Source organism: Hippichthys cyanospilos, chromosome 14, assembly GCF_059441005.1.
Source record: "Hippichthys cyanospilos isolate Australia breed blue-spotted pipefish chromosome 14, RoL_Hcya_1.0, whole genome shotgun sequence".
NCBI classification, from domain to species: Eukaryota; Metazoa; Chordata; class Actinopteri; order Syngnathiformes; family Syngnathidae; genus Hippichthys; species Hippichthys cyanospilos.
This window is the reverse complement of record NC_142382.1, coordinates 17,852,366-17,867,213: the sequence shown is the minus strand read 5'-3', so window position 1 is coordinate 17,867,213 and position 14,848 is coordinate 17,852,366. Positions and strand designations below refer to the sequence as shown.

At 39.2% G+C, this 14,848-nt stretch overlaps 1 protein-coding gene across 1 annotated transcript; it reads right to left on the bottom strand.

Moving 5' to 3' along the window:
• Positions 1–1,342: 1,342 nt before the first annotated feature.
• Positions 1,343–13,560, bottom strand: LOC148413201 (alcohol dehydrogenase 1-like). Its single transcript, XM_088432933.1, has 9 exons — positions 13,498–13,560; positions 11,642–11,743; positions 9,964–10,105; positions 9,792–9,879; positions 7,406–7,625; positions 3,842–4,102; positions 3,642–3,774; positions 1,770–1,908; positions 1,343–1,666 (listed from the first exon to the last, which is right to left on the bottom strand). The coding sequence occupies exons 1-9, from the start codon at positions 13,513–13,515 to the stop codon at positions 1,633–1,635; spliced, it is 1,137 nt and encodes a 378-aa protein (XP_088289059.1). The 5' UTR covers positions 13,516–13,560; the 3' UTR covers positions 1,343–1,632.
• Positions 13,561–14,848: the final 1,288 nt, after the last annotated feature.

Genomic DNA, 14,848 nt, shown 5'->3' with positions numbered 1-14,848 from the left:
AGGCTGGAGGTGCTCCTGCAACAGTGCAGACATCCCTTCCAATTGGGAACGCAGAAAGGCAACCTCAGTCTCTAACCCAGAGGCCCACTGCTGCCCGGCAGTGGAACCTCACTTAGAGGAGGAAGCGGCGGAGCCAGATTGGCAGAGCAGCATTTCACGCCTCGTCTACGAATGGGCGGCAAGGAGATTGCCAACTCAACAGGAGGGGCAAAAGATGTAGCCTTGTTGGACTCCAAAGAACCAGTGCCACACACCTGCGGCGAAGAGGCCGTGTCAATGTGCGCCGAGTCTCAGGAATGCAAACAGCGCCCACTCCGTGAGTCTGCCAGCACAACGCGACAGCCGCAACTGGAGCACAACAGAGTGCCCTTCATACAACCGAGAGCAGTGCAACAAAAGCTGTCAAGGCAACCGCTGCGAACTGGAGACAGGCAAGAGACATAGGGCAGAGGGCAGAGGCGAGACACCACCGATCAGCGAGAGGAACACACCACAAAAACCGCAACAGGTACGTAACGCAGCCGGTACAGCGGAAGATGGACAATAGCAATCAGCCGAGATTGTGTGCGAAGCACAAGCAATGCAGCACAGGCTTGAATGGGGCGAGGACGGATGACAGAAAGCTGGCGGGTGAGCAGGCAACACAAACAGCCGCAGAAACTTCACAGCCAGGCAAAAACAATGCACAACTTTATGGCAAACATGCACACATCAGGTTGTGAGCACCATTAAAGGCAGGCACAACAGAGTATTAACAGCGAAGTAGTAAACAACAGACAACAGCGAAAATCACACAAGAAAATGACACCAGAAAGCGATCGCATACAAATAAAACAACGCAACTCACCGCGTGAAGCAAAGCCACAGCAAACGTTGCGCAAACACAACTAGGATAAACCAACACAAGCGTCGCAGCCACCAGAGGGTTGACTGACACAGTCAACGGGCTACAAGCAATGAAAGGAAATAAATAAACCATAAAAAGCGTGGTACTCAAATGACATGCAAACCAACGAGTGAGAAGGTTCTGAGAGACAGACTGCAGGGTGACGCTGACTTATATATGTCCCTGGTGTCATTTACAAGACCGTTTTGATGGTATGCATTCTCGTCTTGCGCTTGCGCAAAGGCTTATTCCGTGCTTTTAGCACCACCTCTGGAGGGGCGAAATAAAACTAAAACACTGAGAAGTCTCTGATTTCTTAGTATTTTTTTTTCTTGGCAGATGGTATGATATGCTAAGTTATATCTCATTTGACTCAAAAGCTCTGAAAATAACTTTTCATCAGTCCTTTTTCTTCAGTGGCTGCTATACCAACAGTAAATACCAGGAGACTGTATATTCTCAGTTAAAATATTTAATGGAAGTTGGAAATGTTGACGCATGGCTGTGGAGCAGTTTTCTGTTCGATGCAAGAGAAGGTCCGTCCTCTGCGATGATCCCTAATCGTATACTGCTTTAGGCCTGTTTGCAGTTATTAATTCGCATGACTGGAGTGTACCAATTCAACGTGTTAATGTCATAATTTTTGAAGTATTGAATTATCAAAAATACAGAGACTTTATGACTTATGGGTCCCAAAAGTATTTGGAAATGTGTGTTGGTACGATAAAATTCCTTGAACAAATGACTTATTGTGGAATGACACTCAGGACTGTTCGGATGCTGTGGAACAAAAAGACAAGACAAAAAAAACCCTTAATATTGTTTATTATTGTTTGAGTCTTTAATTACTGCAAAGTGATTTTAAAACTGAGTGTGTTTATACCTTTTGCCCTGCTTTAGCAGATCAATTGCTTCATTGATGTGGTCCAAAGGCATGGTGTGAGTAATGAACTCATCCAGCTTGATTTTCTTGTTCATGTAGGCTAAAACCATTTCAGCCACGCCGTCCTTACCCTTAAACCCTGATCCAAAGATCACAAAAACATCAGTGAATAAAAACAGAACAAATTGCTTTACACAAGTTGGCCAATCTGTCTTGATGAAACTGGTTTTGAAAACCACTCATTTTCTACTGAAGAAAAGTGTTGTAGAAAAGTCATAATATTTATGGAAACTAATATTTTTCTATGCTAAATTTTTCATTGTCCATGCTTTTTAATACCTGGTCATTGATCAAATTATTTATTTCCTTCCCATACTTGCGGAAAAAAACCTATATACTGTAGTTATACACTTGCAGGATTTTTCCTCCACAGCTGCTTCTTAACATTTTGTTTCGCTTCATTTTGTTCGAAACGAATGATTTGCTCTGATTAATCAGCTCTGCCATGAACAAATGAGCAGTATGGTGGCCTTAGATTGAGTTGAACTCTACGTGTTACCACAAAATCTGTAAACAGTACTTTTTCCTTTGTTTTTCAACTTCAAAATACATTTTCCCATTTTTCACAGCTAATGGGGACCGAAAACCCCTCGCGAAAAGTGAAATCTGTGAAGAAAGACCAACCCCTAGGAATTTTCCTGCATGCATGTGGGTACTCGAAATTTTAAAATGTGAAACATATTTATACTTTACATATTTGAGACAAACATTACTGCAGTACACATATTTACTTAAATCTTAAATGATTAAACCTTGTACTGTATCTGTAGTGTTATCCCTTCCTGTTTCCATCCTTTGGAATGCATCCCTTCCGGCTCATGAGTACATGAAATGTAATCCACTCCTGCCTTCATTGGTCCACGTTGCGGCAGGAGCCAATCACATGTCTTGTAGGAGGGCATAACTGATTGACTGATTGTCTGGCCAGTCATTTCCAAGCTGTTGACTGTTCCTTTTGCAGGCTGTGTCCACCTCACATGCAAGTGACAACGTGAGGCTGGAATAACATGATGAGGACAAAACAAAGCATAATAAATTGTAATAAATTGGAATTTCGAGAGCAAACTCTGCTTTCCTGTTTTCATGTTTGTTCGGTTCCCGTAGTTCCACTCTAGGTCGATGTCAGAGTGGTTACTGCAGCATGTGCGATTACAATCAACTCGTCTGTTTGCCATGCAGGAATTTCATCGGTGGCTATGAAAGGGAGCGTTGTAAATCTGCTACCTAGAATTTTATTGGAATAAATGGGGGTGATCATGTTATGGATAGCTAAAAATCTCACTCTAATTAGACTTCCGGGCGCCGCTAATTTAACCGTGGATCCCTGTGAAACTACAGCCAAAGGTGTATCAATACAATTACTGCACTTGGTTGAATCATTTAAGATTTAAGAGTAATGTGTACTGCAGTATTTGTTTGGATGTCCAACGAGTGCCAATGACAAGTGCATTTATAGACAACTCGATCTGCGATGCACTGAGGGCGTGATAGTGGAGGTGAGAAGTAGCGAGGGATCACTGTATTTCACAAATCAAGCACATTTTTTTGGAAAATGTCCCAACACCAAATGAAACAATATTGAGTTAACACTTCCATTAATGTTACACCCATACGTTTAATTGATGCTCATTTAAATTTTTCAATAAAATGATTTGTGCACCAAAGTCTAATTGACAGAATGGAACTGTTATATTTACAACACTTTAAAATCATTACTATTCCAAAGGAATGATAAAATATACACAGTATATAAAAAAATAAAAATGGTGCTGTAGTCTACTCCAGTCCAGCAGAATCTCATAGCTTGTTTACCTCCAAACACAGAGCCTTTCCATGTGCGTCCACCAATGAGATCATTAGGACGAGCAGAGAAGTCTTCCTTGTCTGTCCAGCCAACAATCACGCTCACTCCCCAGGCGGGTATGCAGGACTCCAAGGCAGTACGCTAGACATGAAACGACACTGATTGTTTGAATTTGTCTTATGTCATCCTTGAAGAAATTGTTTCTCACCATGAGTTTTACATCCCCCACACATTCAAGAGAGTAGTCAACTCCTCCATTAGTCATTTCAGAGAGCACTTGACTGACAGGTTTGTCGTAATCCTTTGGGTTTACAAATTCGGTGGCTCCAAACTCCTTGGCTTTCTCAAACTTGTCTGCGTTGATATCTACAGCGATAATTCTCTTGGCGCCAGCATATTTGCAGCCCATGATTGCAGCCAGGCCTACAGCCCCTAAACCGAACACAGCGCAAGTGGAGTCCGGCTCTACCTGAAAAAAAGGCAAAAGTTGCTCATCATTATGTATTGCTAGTTCACAAACCGACTGGCATAGCAAATATGAGCAGAACAGATACAATATTGGAAAAAAAAACAAACATGAGCCTGTGTGTTGCGTATTGAAATTTCAACATTGCAATATTTAAAATACAACCAAAGAACTTACATCTTTATCAACTGAAAGATGTTTGATCAATGTATCATCTAATCTAATTAATTTATTTAGTGTTTATGTGAATGCTTCTAGGTGCAGTTTTCTGATTGCAGGAGTGGCCAAGTGGGCCTCGAGAGCCACAATCCAGCTTATTTTCGATGTTTCCCGTCAACCACACACTTGACTCAAATGATTAGCTCACTAGCATGCTTCACAGAATACTGATGACAACTGATTTGAATCAGGTGTCTTGGTTGAAGGGAATCGAGGACCGGCCACGTCTGTCCTATTGGATCAAGAAGTGCAACTATTCATGCAGTGCTATTTGACCACAAGCTCTATTGGCCATGATTATATCAATTGCTGACATTTGGACACGATGGAGAAACCTCTTGCTAAAGATGTTTGATACCAGCAGGAACGTTGGTGTTTTTCCAATATGGCCTATAGCGGAGTCAAACCATGTGACAGAACCATGTGACAGCTTCCTTACTGCTTGCCAATCAAGTTGGATTGTCTTCAGCCACACACGCCCTCATATGGCTTGACAGTTTTTCTTGGTGATGTAAACTGGTAGCTTGGCAGTCTGGTCATTGTACTGTACAGACACATCTGTCATCCCTTTCATGGGCACTGTCCAGTGTATGCCATTAAGACAGCGTCTGAGGGCCTGAGGGCCTCAACTCACTGTTGAGTTTATATACTCTGTCTATAGCATGAGTATAGCTTCTTTTGAAAACCATCTCCATCATTACGCTTATATATTTGTTGCTTTCTCCAGAGTCAAGTTCCTTTCAGTGAGCAATTTTTCTGTGCTGCTTCATTTCTCAATCCACAAACAAGACTGTCTCTCAAGGGGGGGGGGGGGGGGGGGGGGGGGGTGCTGCTTTAAAAACCACATCACCAATGTATGGACGGGGCTTTCTGTCGCTGTTGTACTTTTTGTCCACTTTTTTATCGCGCGAGGAGAGGGGAGGGGAGGGGAGTGGAGAGAGATTGCAGTGCACTTTACGGTAGATCCGGAAAGAAGAGCATTGCTGAGAACTTACACTTTTGTGGGACGTGACAGAGAAAATATTTTCACCGACAGCACCTTTATTCTCTGCGGCAATACTCGCGTGCCAAAAAATAAAAGTTTCAATGTCGCAATCAAGTGGCCGAGACCGTGCTAAATATTGTGCTGACAATTCTGCGCTATCGTTAGCTTAGCACAGTAACTACAGTTCAACAGCTGTTAAGTGAAGCAAACGCTGCACATACCAGTTGTACCAAGTTGTCGCTTCCGCCTTTCGACAAGCCAGGTGAGGGCTCTTGCTTGGCTCTGTTCCGTATTGAAAGCTCAGCTGGCCATGTTGGATCACTCCCGGTGACCGCAAAGCGGCCACCATGATTCATTCCTGCCCTCCTGCGTGAGCCGTTGAATATTCCCGAAGTTGCTTGGCTGTGGCGACTCAAAACGCGGAAAAAGTAAATAAAAAATAACTTCACGCGAAAGGCGAAATTTCGCTTCTCGTGACCGCGCGCAGCCATTTGCGTCGCTCCAATTGCGTCGGGTGAAAATTTCTGAATTAGTGCAACCACATTTCCTCGTAGCGTTTAGATCCAGTTACGTAGCAGGCTAAACGTCTTGGGACCCATCACACTTAGAAAAGTGGGCACTAACTTTCCATTCGCTATTCCATTAGCCGGGACAAAATACTCAAAGCGCTCTGTGTACAAGCTCCATTGCTCCGTGCTCTCATCAGGGACCAATAGATCCAATTACTCCAGCCATTTCAAGGCTCCTGGTTAAATATCTCTCTTCCCCTCAAACTGCCAAGACAAACTCTCACCCATCGCGAACTGCAGCGTTGGTTCTTACTTTTTCGCGACTTTTTGTTATATCTTTCACTCTTCTTGTTATTTAATATAACAATGATACTCCAGACTACAACATAGTGTAAACTCTTTACTAGCATAGCACATACTTATAACAAGTGGTACAACACTACCCGGAGCGGGCTTTCCCATCAAGCCTTGCATGACAACTACGGGTAGCATTACAGCGCAACATACTCACCTATTTTCATGTGCTCTTGGGTCCACCATATTGTCCCCGTGTCAATATTTGTAACATGGTGTTTTTAAACCTCTCTTTAAAAGACAGCAAATATTTCACATCTTTTGAGACCCACTATAAAGACCAATTATCCATAAATTAGCACCGTTTACAGAGATTTAAAAAAAAAAGAGAAAAACTTCTGGATACTGTTGCAAATTTGGCTATTATATGTTGTACACATATTTTGTGCCATTTTGAATTCAACTAAATTGTAGAATTTGAGTGTAATAAATTTAGTAAATTAAGAATTTGTTGGTTCTATGTCATTTGAATGGTTGATTATTTGTATAGCTTTTATTTATTTATTTATTTATTTATTTATTTATTATCTCAAATATGGACTGAATGTTTGTTTTATATGAATTACCCTGTCCCTCCATGCAGTAGGCCCAAAAATACCAGTTGTAAAGGACATATCACAAAGTATGCAAAAGGTTGGACAACATTTTCTATAATATTTGTATTAATGCCATATGGATATTACAACAGGCAGTGGATCTTTTATTTTTTAATAGTTCCATTTCACATATTGGATTTCTGTTTTTTATCTGAATACATATCATAATAGTTAGATGCATCATTTTGCTCTCTAATGCAGTATCACTTTATGTACGTACCTGTTAGGACAAGAATATTTTTACTAAAGCCATATCAATATTACAACAGTAAGAGGACTTTTTATTTTTTAATGCTTTACAACATTTAACAGTTATGTTTTACTGTATTGGATTTATGTTAATATGATTTGCAGTAAATACGTCATAAAAGTTCGACACATCGTTTCACCCTCTATTACAGCTTTCCACGTACTGCAATGGACATGAGCGACAAAAATATAGTTATATACAGTTATATAGTTTTTTTCCTCCAATAGTTTTACATTTTTTCTTCCACAATATATATATATATATATATATATATATATATATATATATATATATATATATATATATATATATATATATATAAGAAAGAAAAAAGAAAAATACTCAGAGATTGTGTGTCTTTTATGGCATACAATGCTGCATGGCTCCTCATACCTTAGCATTGTTGACTGCTGCTCCAAATCCTGTGCAGATCCCACAGCCAAGGAGACAGACTTTATCCAAAGGAGCAGCCGGGTCAATCTTGGCCAGAGCAATCTGGTTAATTACACTATATTGGGAGAAGGTACTGATTCCCATAAACTGCAGCAGCTTCTTTCCCTTGTAGCTTAACTTGGAGGAAGGTGCCTGGCTCACATTGTGAGGAACGACATCCCTGGAGAAGATGCAAGAGCTGTAAATATTCGGTGACACTCCTTGGACGTCAAACTACTTGCAGTACACATATTTACGTACATCTTAAATAATTGAAAACACAAAAAAGGAGAAAAGGCATTTTTTTCTAGCTCATGTATGAGGAGAATGGAGAAGTACTGCACAAGTACTATTCTACTGCGCTCTGAAGCAGCCACTCTGAACCCTCTCTTTTTATTTGATTCAGATGTCTGTATTTTACATGATGTTTCCCGCCCTATAAAAAAAAGAACATGTTAGGAACCCAATGTAATTGTCTTTCTATGCGTGTGTATGATTAGTACATGTGCAACAAAGCATTCTGTGTGTTATGGTGTGTGTCAAGTGGGGTTAAGCTTCAGCAGGCTGGTCAGACATTGAAGTTTGAGACAGCAAACTTCACGTCTTCACGTCACGGCAAACTTCTCAAAGCTAACATTGGTATCATTGCATAACCCTCGGCACATTGAGAGAAATAAGAACAGAGTGTAATATTCTGCTATTACGGATCTGTTCTTTTTTTAGGCCATCGTGATACATGAACACAATGTTTTATGAAAAGGTTTTGTGAGTCCCATTGTTTGTATTTCTTTATACAGTAAAATTCCTGTCCAACGAAACCTGCATGTGCAAAAATACCCCCTAGTGTGAAAATATCTCCATGCATTGAAGCTTTTGCCTCTTTCTAACTTCCCCCTACAATGAAAATTCATCGTGGCATCATACAAAATTATTTTCTCTGCATTTGCCTTGTGTCGTGAAATTCACTACCGTGAAAACAAGCCTGCGGTAAAAGTCAAGCTTGTTTTATGCTTGATTGCACGCCTTTTGCAGCACTTTATAGTCAGTGCGGCTTTTCCCCGCAGTCAGACGATATTTTCCCATACTAAAGGTGATAGTAAATGGATTCTAGAGTATACAACCAACACTACTCAGAGGTAGAAAATCCTAGTAGATTCAAACGAAATTCTTCTGAGCATTTTTTAAGAGACTGCTCATTCTCCTCAACGTGATACTCGGCAGGAGTTGTTTGCGGTATTTAGGTCACAATTGTTCTTTTCAGCTGGTGTTTCTACTGGCAAACTTCCATAAATTACTGTATAGCTCATCCGGCATGTTTTGCTCTCATAAAGAAATTCCGGGAGGTACACGTTGCGGAAAATCTGGCCCGCACAGAGAAGCGTGGTTGCCGAAATAACGCCATTTTGACGCGTGGAGCCCAGTGGAGCTTGCGAACGTGTCAAGCTTAAACGAAGCTTAAACACTTGAAGGCAGGATAAAAAATAATACAGATTAAAGATGGAGGAAGAAAAGTGAAAAACATTATGCAAGAAATTGATGTAAGTATGAAAATGAATGTTTTTTTGTGTATATGGCCATTTCTTTCTTTCCTTTTTATTATTTTAAATGTGGGTTAGATGGATGGTTTTGTTTTTAACAATCAGTTTGTAGATTGCACAACATGTTTATGTCCAAAAAATAGATTTGCTAGAGTGAAAACTTTCCTGTTGTGAAAAATCTGTGGCTGCAAACATGACTTTGTTGTAGTAGAGTACTACTGTATATTAGATTTCAATTCATAACCGATAACTTGCCTTAATTTTTCTCCCAAGCACACCTCTAACGTGTATACTCGCCGATATCATGCTTCTCAGCCCGGCCACGGTCAACTATCAAGTCAACTCCATTGCTTGAGCTCCGGTGCGTATTTTACAATTTCATCCATTTCCTGGATGACATATTCTCACTAGGTTTGCAAACTGGTGTGCTGGATTTTTCGAAGTACAACTTTAATATTTTGTGAAGACAACCTGCGCTGCGCACGTTGTCCCTGCGACAGAGCTGCACGTCTAGTCGGGCACAAGTCAAACAAACTGTAGGGTTTGCCCCATAAATAAATATATATATATATATATATATATATATATATATATATATATATATATATATATATATATATATATATATAAGTTGATAACGTTGATAATGTTAGATACCATGGTAGCAACCATAATATTGGCTGAAATCACACTGATGCTTCCCAAATTTGGCGCTGTTGTATTTGCTACCCTTCACAGTTTGCTAGGTTATCATGGGTCATTAGGTCACCAGTCCCAATCTCCCAAGGTGGTTGTTTTGTAGAGCTCACCATGCTTTTTCACACTGGTTAGTCTTTGGACTCTTACAGAAGCGGCACTCTCTGCACTGGGAGATGATCAGTGGGACAACTTTGTCGCCTAAAAACAAAAACGTCACGTAAGTGATGTGCGCGGAATCAAATTTTTGAATAATTGTGGGGTCCAAGGTTGTTATTAACTGACCTGGCTGAAATTCAGTGACTCCAGGCCCGATGCTCTCCACAATGCCCGCTCCCTCATGGCCGAGCACCATTGGAAAGAGGTCTTTATTGTCAGTTTCATGTAGGTAAAAGAGGTCAGTACGGCAGACACCTGTTGCTATTATCTGCCCCAAATAAAACAATTTGTCAATCAAACCACCAATTAGAGTACTAAGTGTTATCACACCATTCATTTAATGTAGTTTTGATAAATGGAGCAGTAGTAGAGGTGTGAAATGCCTTGTCTGAAATTTAAAACTGTAAAAACCTTGCGTTGCCTCACCTGTTTGTGTCTTACGTAATTAATTCCTGGGTGTTCTCTGTCTTTCACCCAAAGAAAGCTATAATACGTTCTAGCACACCCATAATTCTGAACAAACAGAATCATCCATTTTCTACAGCTACTTATCCTCACAAATGTCGCCAGCCTGCTCGTACCCATTCTGTGTGTCTTCGGGCAGTAGGCGGGGGACACCCTCAACTGGTTGCCAGCCAATTGCAGGGCACATAGGGACAAACAACCAATCATACACCCAGTCACACCTAAGGACAATTTCTGCTATGCATGCTTTGGGAGTGTGGTAGAAAGCTAAAAAGGCCAGAGAGAACCAACATGGGCTTGGGCAGAACATGAAAACTCCACACAGGAAGGCTGAAGCCAGTTGGAATTGGTAACCACTCTTCCGAGGAGCCGCCCTTAACAGAATCAGCAGTATACAGTTCTTTTTGACTCTATGGAATTCCCCAATAGTTTAAAAAAATACTTGTTGAGTCCTGTCAGCTTACACCATCCTCCATATACTCCAATTTGCGTTGATAAAGTTTAGTGTACTGTTGACTGAAACAGCTAGAACATGGCGAGGAAATGGACAACCTTGGAAAAGTGTTGGCTGATGAGTCGAATATTATGGAGGTCCAAAAGTGCCAAAATTCAATAAATAAATGTACCATTCAATGATTAAATATAATGTCGTTAAATAATTAAATGTCATTAATTAATTAAAAGTGTCATTAATTAAATAAATGTTTAATTAATTAAAATCCTTTCATTGAATTAATTAAACCTTTATTTAATTATTGACACTTTTATTTAATTAATGACACATTTAATTATTTAATGACACATTTATTGAATTATTGACACATTTATTTAATTAATGACACATTTATTTAATTAATGACACATTTATTTAATTATTGACACTTTTATTTAATTATTGGCACTTTTATTTAATGACACGCTGTTGCTTCGTTTCATCCTTTGCTTATCTGTCAAGATTGCTCGTCAAAGTTTAATGGGCCATTAAATAATTAAATGTGTCATTAATGAAATAAGTGTCAATAATTAAATAAATGTTTAATCAATTCAATGAAACGTTTTTAATTAATTAAACATGTATTTAATTAATGACACTTTTAATTAATTAATGACATTTATTTTTTTAATGACATTTATATTTAATGATTGAATGGTACATTTATTTATTGAATTTTGGCACTTTTGGTCCATGGATTGAACCCCTGTTGTGAATTTTACTGTGAAGATGATTATTAGAAAAGTGTAAAAAGTATACATGAACAATTGGAAATTGCTTGGACAATTTCAAATTAGGGTCATCTGTTATAGTAGATAATGCATATGACGTGCATTTTCTTCTCACCTTGACGCGGACCTGGTTAGCCTGCGGCGGCTCAACCTCAATCTCCTCGATCGTTAAAGGCTTGTTTGGTTCCCAGGCCACTGCTGCCTTACACCTAATAACCTTGATAGCAGATTAAAAAATGCATCACATGAGCCAATGACTTACATCACAAGTGAGCATCATCAGCCAGCCTATTCGCCACCAGGTGCAAGCAATCACTCACTGTTTTTAAGCTTGCCCGTCCTAACTTTACCAGATTGACTTGCTATGTTGAGCTCGCAAGGGTACATATTCGAATTGAGTTCCTGGTGACCCTGAGTGATCAAGATCCTGCCTACCTCTGAATGGAATTTCTGCCCTGGTTGGCTCTGTTTGAGTTATCAGGGCATACATGTACAAGGCATCCTCAGCTGCCCCCCTGCCTTTCTCTCTTGCTCCCAATAAACAAATTCCTCAGTATGCCAGTGTGTCTGCACATTCTTGTGTGAGACGTCAGCAAAGACGAGGAGCTCGAGGTTAAACATGAATAAACTATTCATTCTATCAGCAATGAGATTTGCACTATTTTTAATGATGGGAAAAAAGTGGTGTGAACTATTTTTTTTCTTTTAAAAAAGTGTTGACTAATGTGTTTACAAATTTGTGTGTCGTCCTGAGTTGAATAAGGGAAAAGGTGTACAATAGAATTAGTCAGAAACTCATACAGGGTGGAAAGTTCAGGAAATATATTGCTGATCCCAAAAGAAAATTTAAAGCATATTTCTAATTAAAAGAAGCAAATAGCGTGCAATGGGATCATTAACATTTAAAAAAAAAAGGTTGTACATCTAGTAATAGAATGTAGAAATAAAACCTTTTTTTTTTTTCATTTATAAAACAATTGGGGAAACTAAAAAATCTAAAATCTATTTAAAATGTCAAATATAGCCATTTAGAAACAGAGTGCAAAATAAGGCAGCTACCCTCAGATACAGTTTTTATCCATGGACCGATACAACAGTGACGATGAAAGGAAGATGAGTTATCTTATTAGATATCGTAGACATAAATAAGTGTAGATGCACCATTCATTGATGGAAATTAAGTAAAAAGCAATGTATCTTCATACCCTTTATTTGTTTTGATATGTCCGATTTGATAGATAATAAAACCCACATTATTTAAATATTTGCAGGTATTAACGTTTGATGCGTTGATGGACATTTTAATGGACAGTTTAAAATGCTGACCTGTATTCAAATGCCCCGAGTGCGCTTGTTAGGTGCTTTGGTTAACGCTAGAAACCTTTGCCATATTATATCAAGTTCGTTGTTACACTATCACCGCTGCGTGGCCCAACTTCAAAATAAGAACTTAGCTAGGCTAATGCATGTTCGCCCATGTCTTATTTGGTACACCATATTCATTTTGAAGTCGGCATTTGAAGTATGCATATTACATAATGACTCTTTTAAGACAATGAGACAAAGATGAGAAAGTTCGAGCACAATACCCTGATACTGGCCAACCTGCATTGGCAAAACACATTAGCAGCTGCTGGTTAGAATAGACCGATATGACAGTTCCAAAGGTCAAAACAGAGCAAGAGGCATATGGTAAAAAAATAAATAAACAGTCTAAGCTTAGTATAGGTTCTTTATTGTAAAGTAACCTTTGGTACTTATCTGACTATACTGTGAGGCAAGCATACAATAGCTTTGCTCTGTGTGTCAATAAATACAAAGATACCGTCACTACCATACATCATTAACTTGTTTTGGACTACTGAACAATCATCATATTCTTAGAAAGTACTACACCACAAGATCCCGTTTTGCATGATATCCATGTTGTTGTAGTTGCATACAAAAGCAAGATTTATGACTACCACTTACCTTACCAGCTGTGGACATTTTCACACTCAGTGTTTCAGAAGGACGGGAGGAGTTTACAGATGACTGCTGCAGTTGCCGGACAAGCCTGGGTCTCAATCCTAGACTTATACAAACGCAATAAAACAATGGGCGGAGCTTCGGGCTGTAAAATATAGTTGAGCACTGTTGTTTTATATCCCAGGGAACCGTTTGTTCTTTTATCTCTCCTGTTACCTTCATATTTATTGACCCCCATCAATGCAGACAACTTGTACGGAACACTGAAAATATATCATCTTTTTCATTTTATGTTCAACCAGTTGCCCAGTGAGATGGCAATGGTCATCAAGTGAAAAGCAAAGAAGCTATCACAATCAATCATTTGGAGAAGTTAAACATTGAATGCGGTCAAATTGACCCCAAAGATAGAAGACATGCTCTCATGTTGGTGTCCCCAGTAACACAGTTTCTTGACAGTACATTTGGTTATTGTTTCTCACACACAACACAGAAGTCAAAAACATCAAGCCTCATTGTTTAGCTAAACTCTGAAGGCAGTTATTATACTGTTCCCTGTTGAACACTTTCACTCCCGTTGGGACAATGCGTTTCACAGCTTTTGAAAAAAATGGCAGTGGGTATAGGAATGGGTGTGATAAAATGAAATGGCATTCCAGCGGTTCATTATGCACCTATTCTATTGCATTCTAATGGCATCTAGCAACTTTTGCATACATAAAAAGCCAGTGCTGCGTGGACTGTCAACAAGGTAGCTTGCGTTGTACGATTTCTGCTGAATTAACCATCTGATAATGCGGAAATATATTGATATGTGTTGTATAGGTGTGTTGCTATAGATTACACTGAATGCGATGCATTGTAGGCATTTGATGATCATTTTCACTTCTGTGGCACGTTTATTATTTTTATGAAATACCGATGGGACAAGAAATCCCAGGGCCAGTAACCTAATTGATGGAAGTGGGAATTTTCAACTAGTATTCAAAATATCCTAGACTTATAAACACGTAATATATGCTATAAGTTTTATTGTTTTGGGAAAAGAAAAGAAGAATCGTTAAATCGGCTAAAATTACCCCTAAAGAAGAAAAAAAAAAAAAAAGCTATATGCCTTCATGTCCCATCGCACTTGATTCATATGATTGGGATTAGGCTTTCACATGGAGTGGTGATGAGCCAATCATTTAAATCAGGTGTGACAGAGAAGGACGCATCAAAAGTAGGCAGGATATTGTTCTTGAGAAACTAGAGTTCCTTACCCTGCCCTATCACATCAATAATTTCCTTTGTAGATTACATTATCATAGTAAATACATGTCAATATTACAGCTACAGGTAAGCTATACAGTGA

Coding starts and splice junctions, on each gene's coding strand:
- LOC148413201 (XM_088432933.1), bottom strand. Junction 4,103..7,405: donor CAGCAGTCAACAATGCTAAG/GTATGAGGAGCC, acceptor CCTTTTTTTCAG/GTAGAGCCGGACTCCACTTG. Junction 1,909..3,641: donor GAAAGGCTCTGTGTTTGGAG/GTAAACAAGCTA, acceptor TCTTTGGATCAG/GGTTTAAGGGTAAGGACGGC.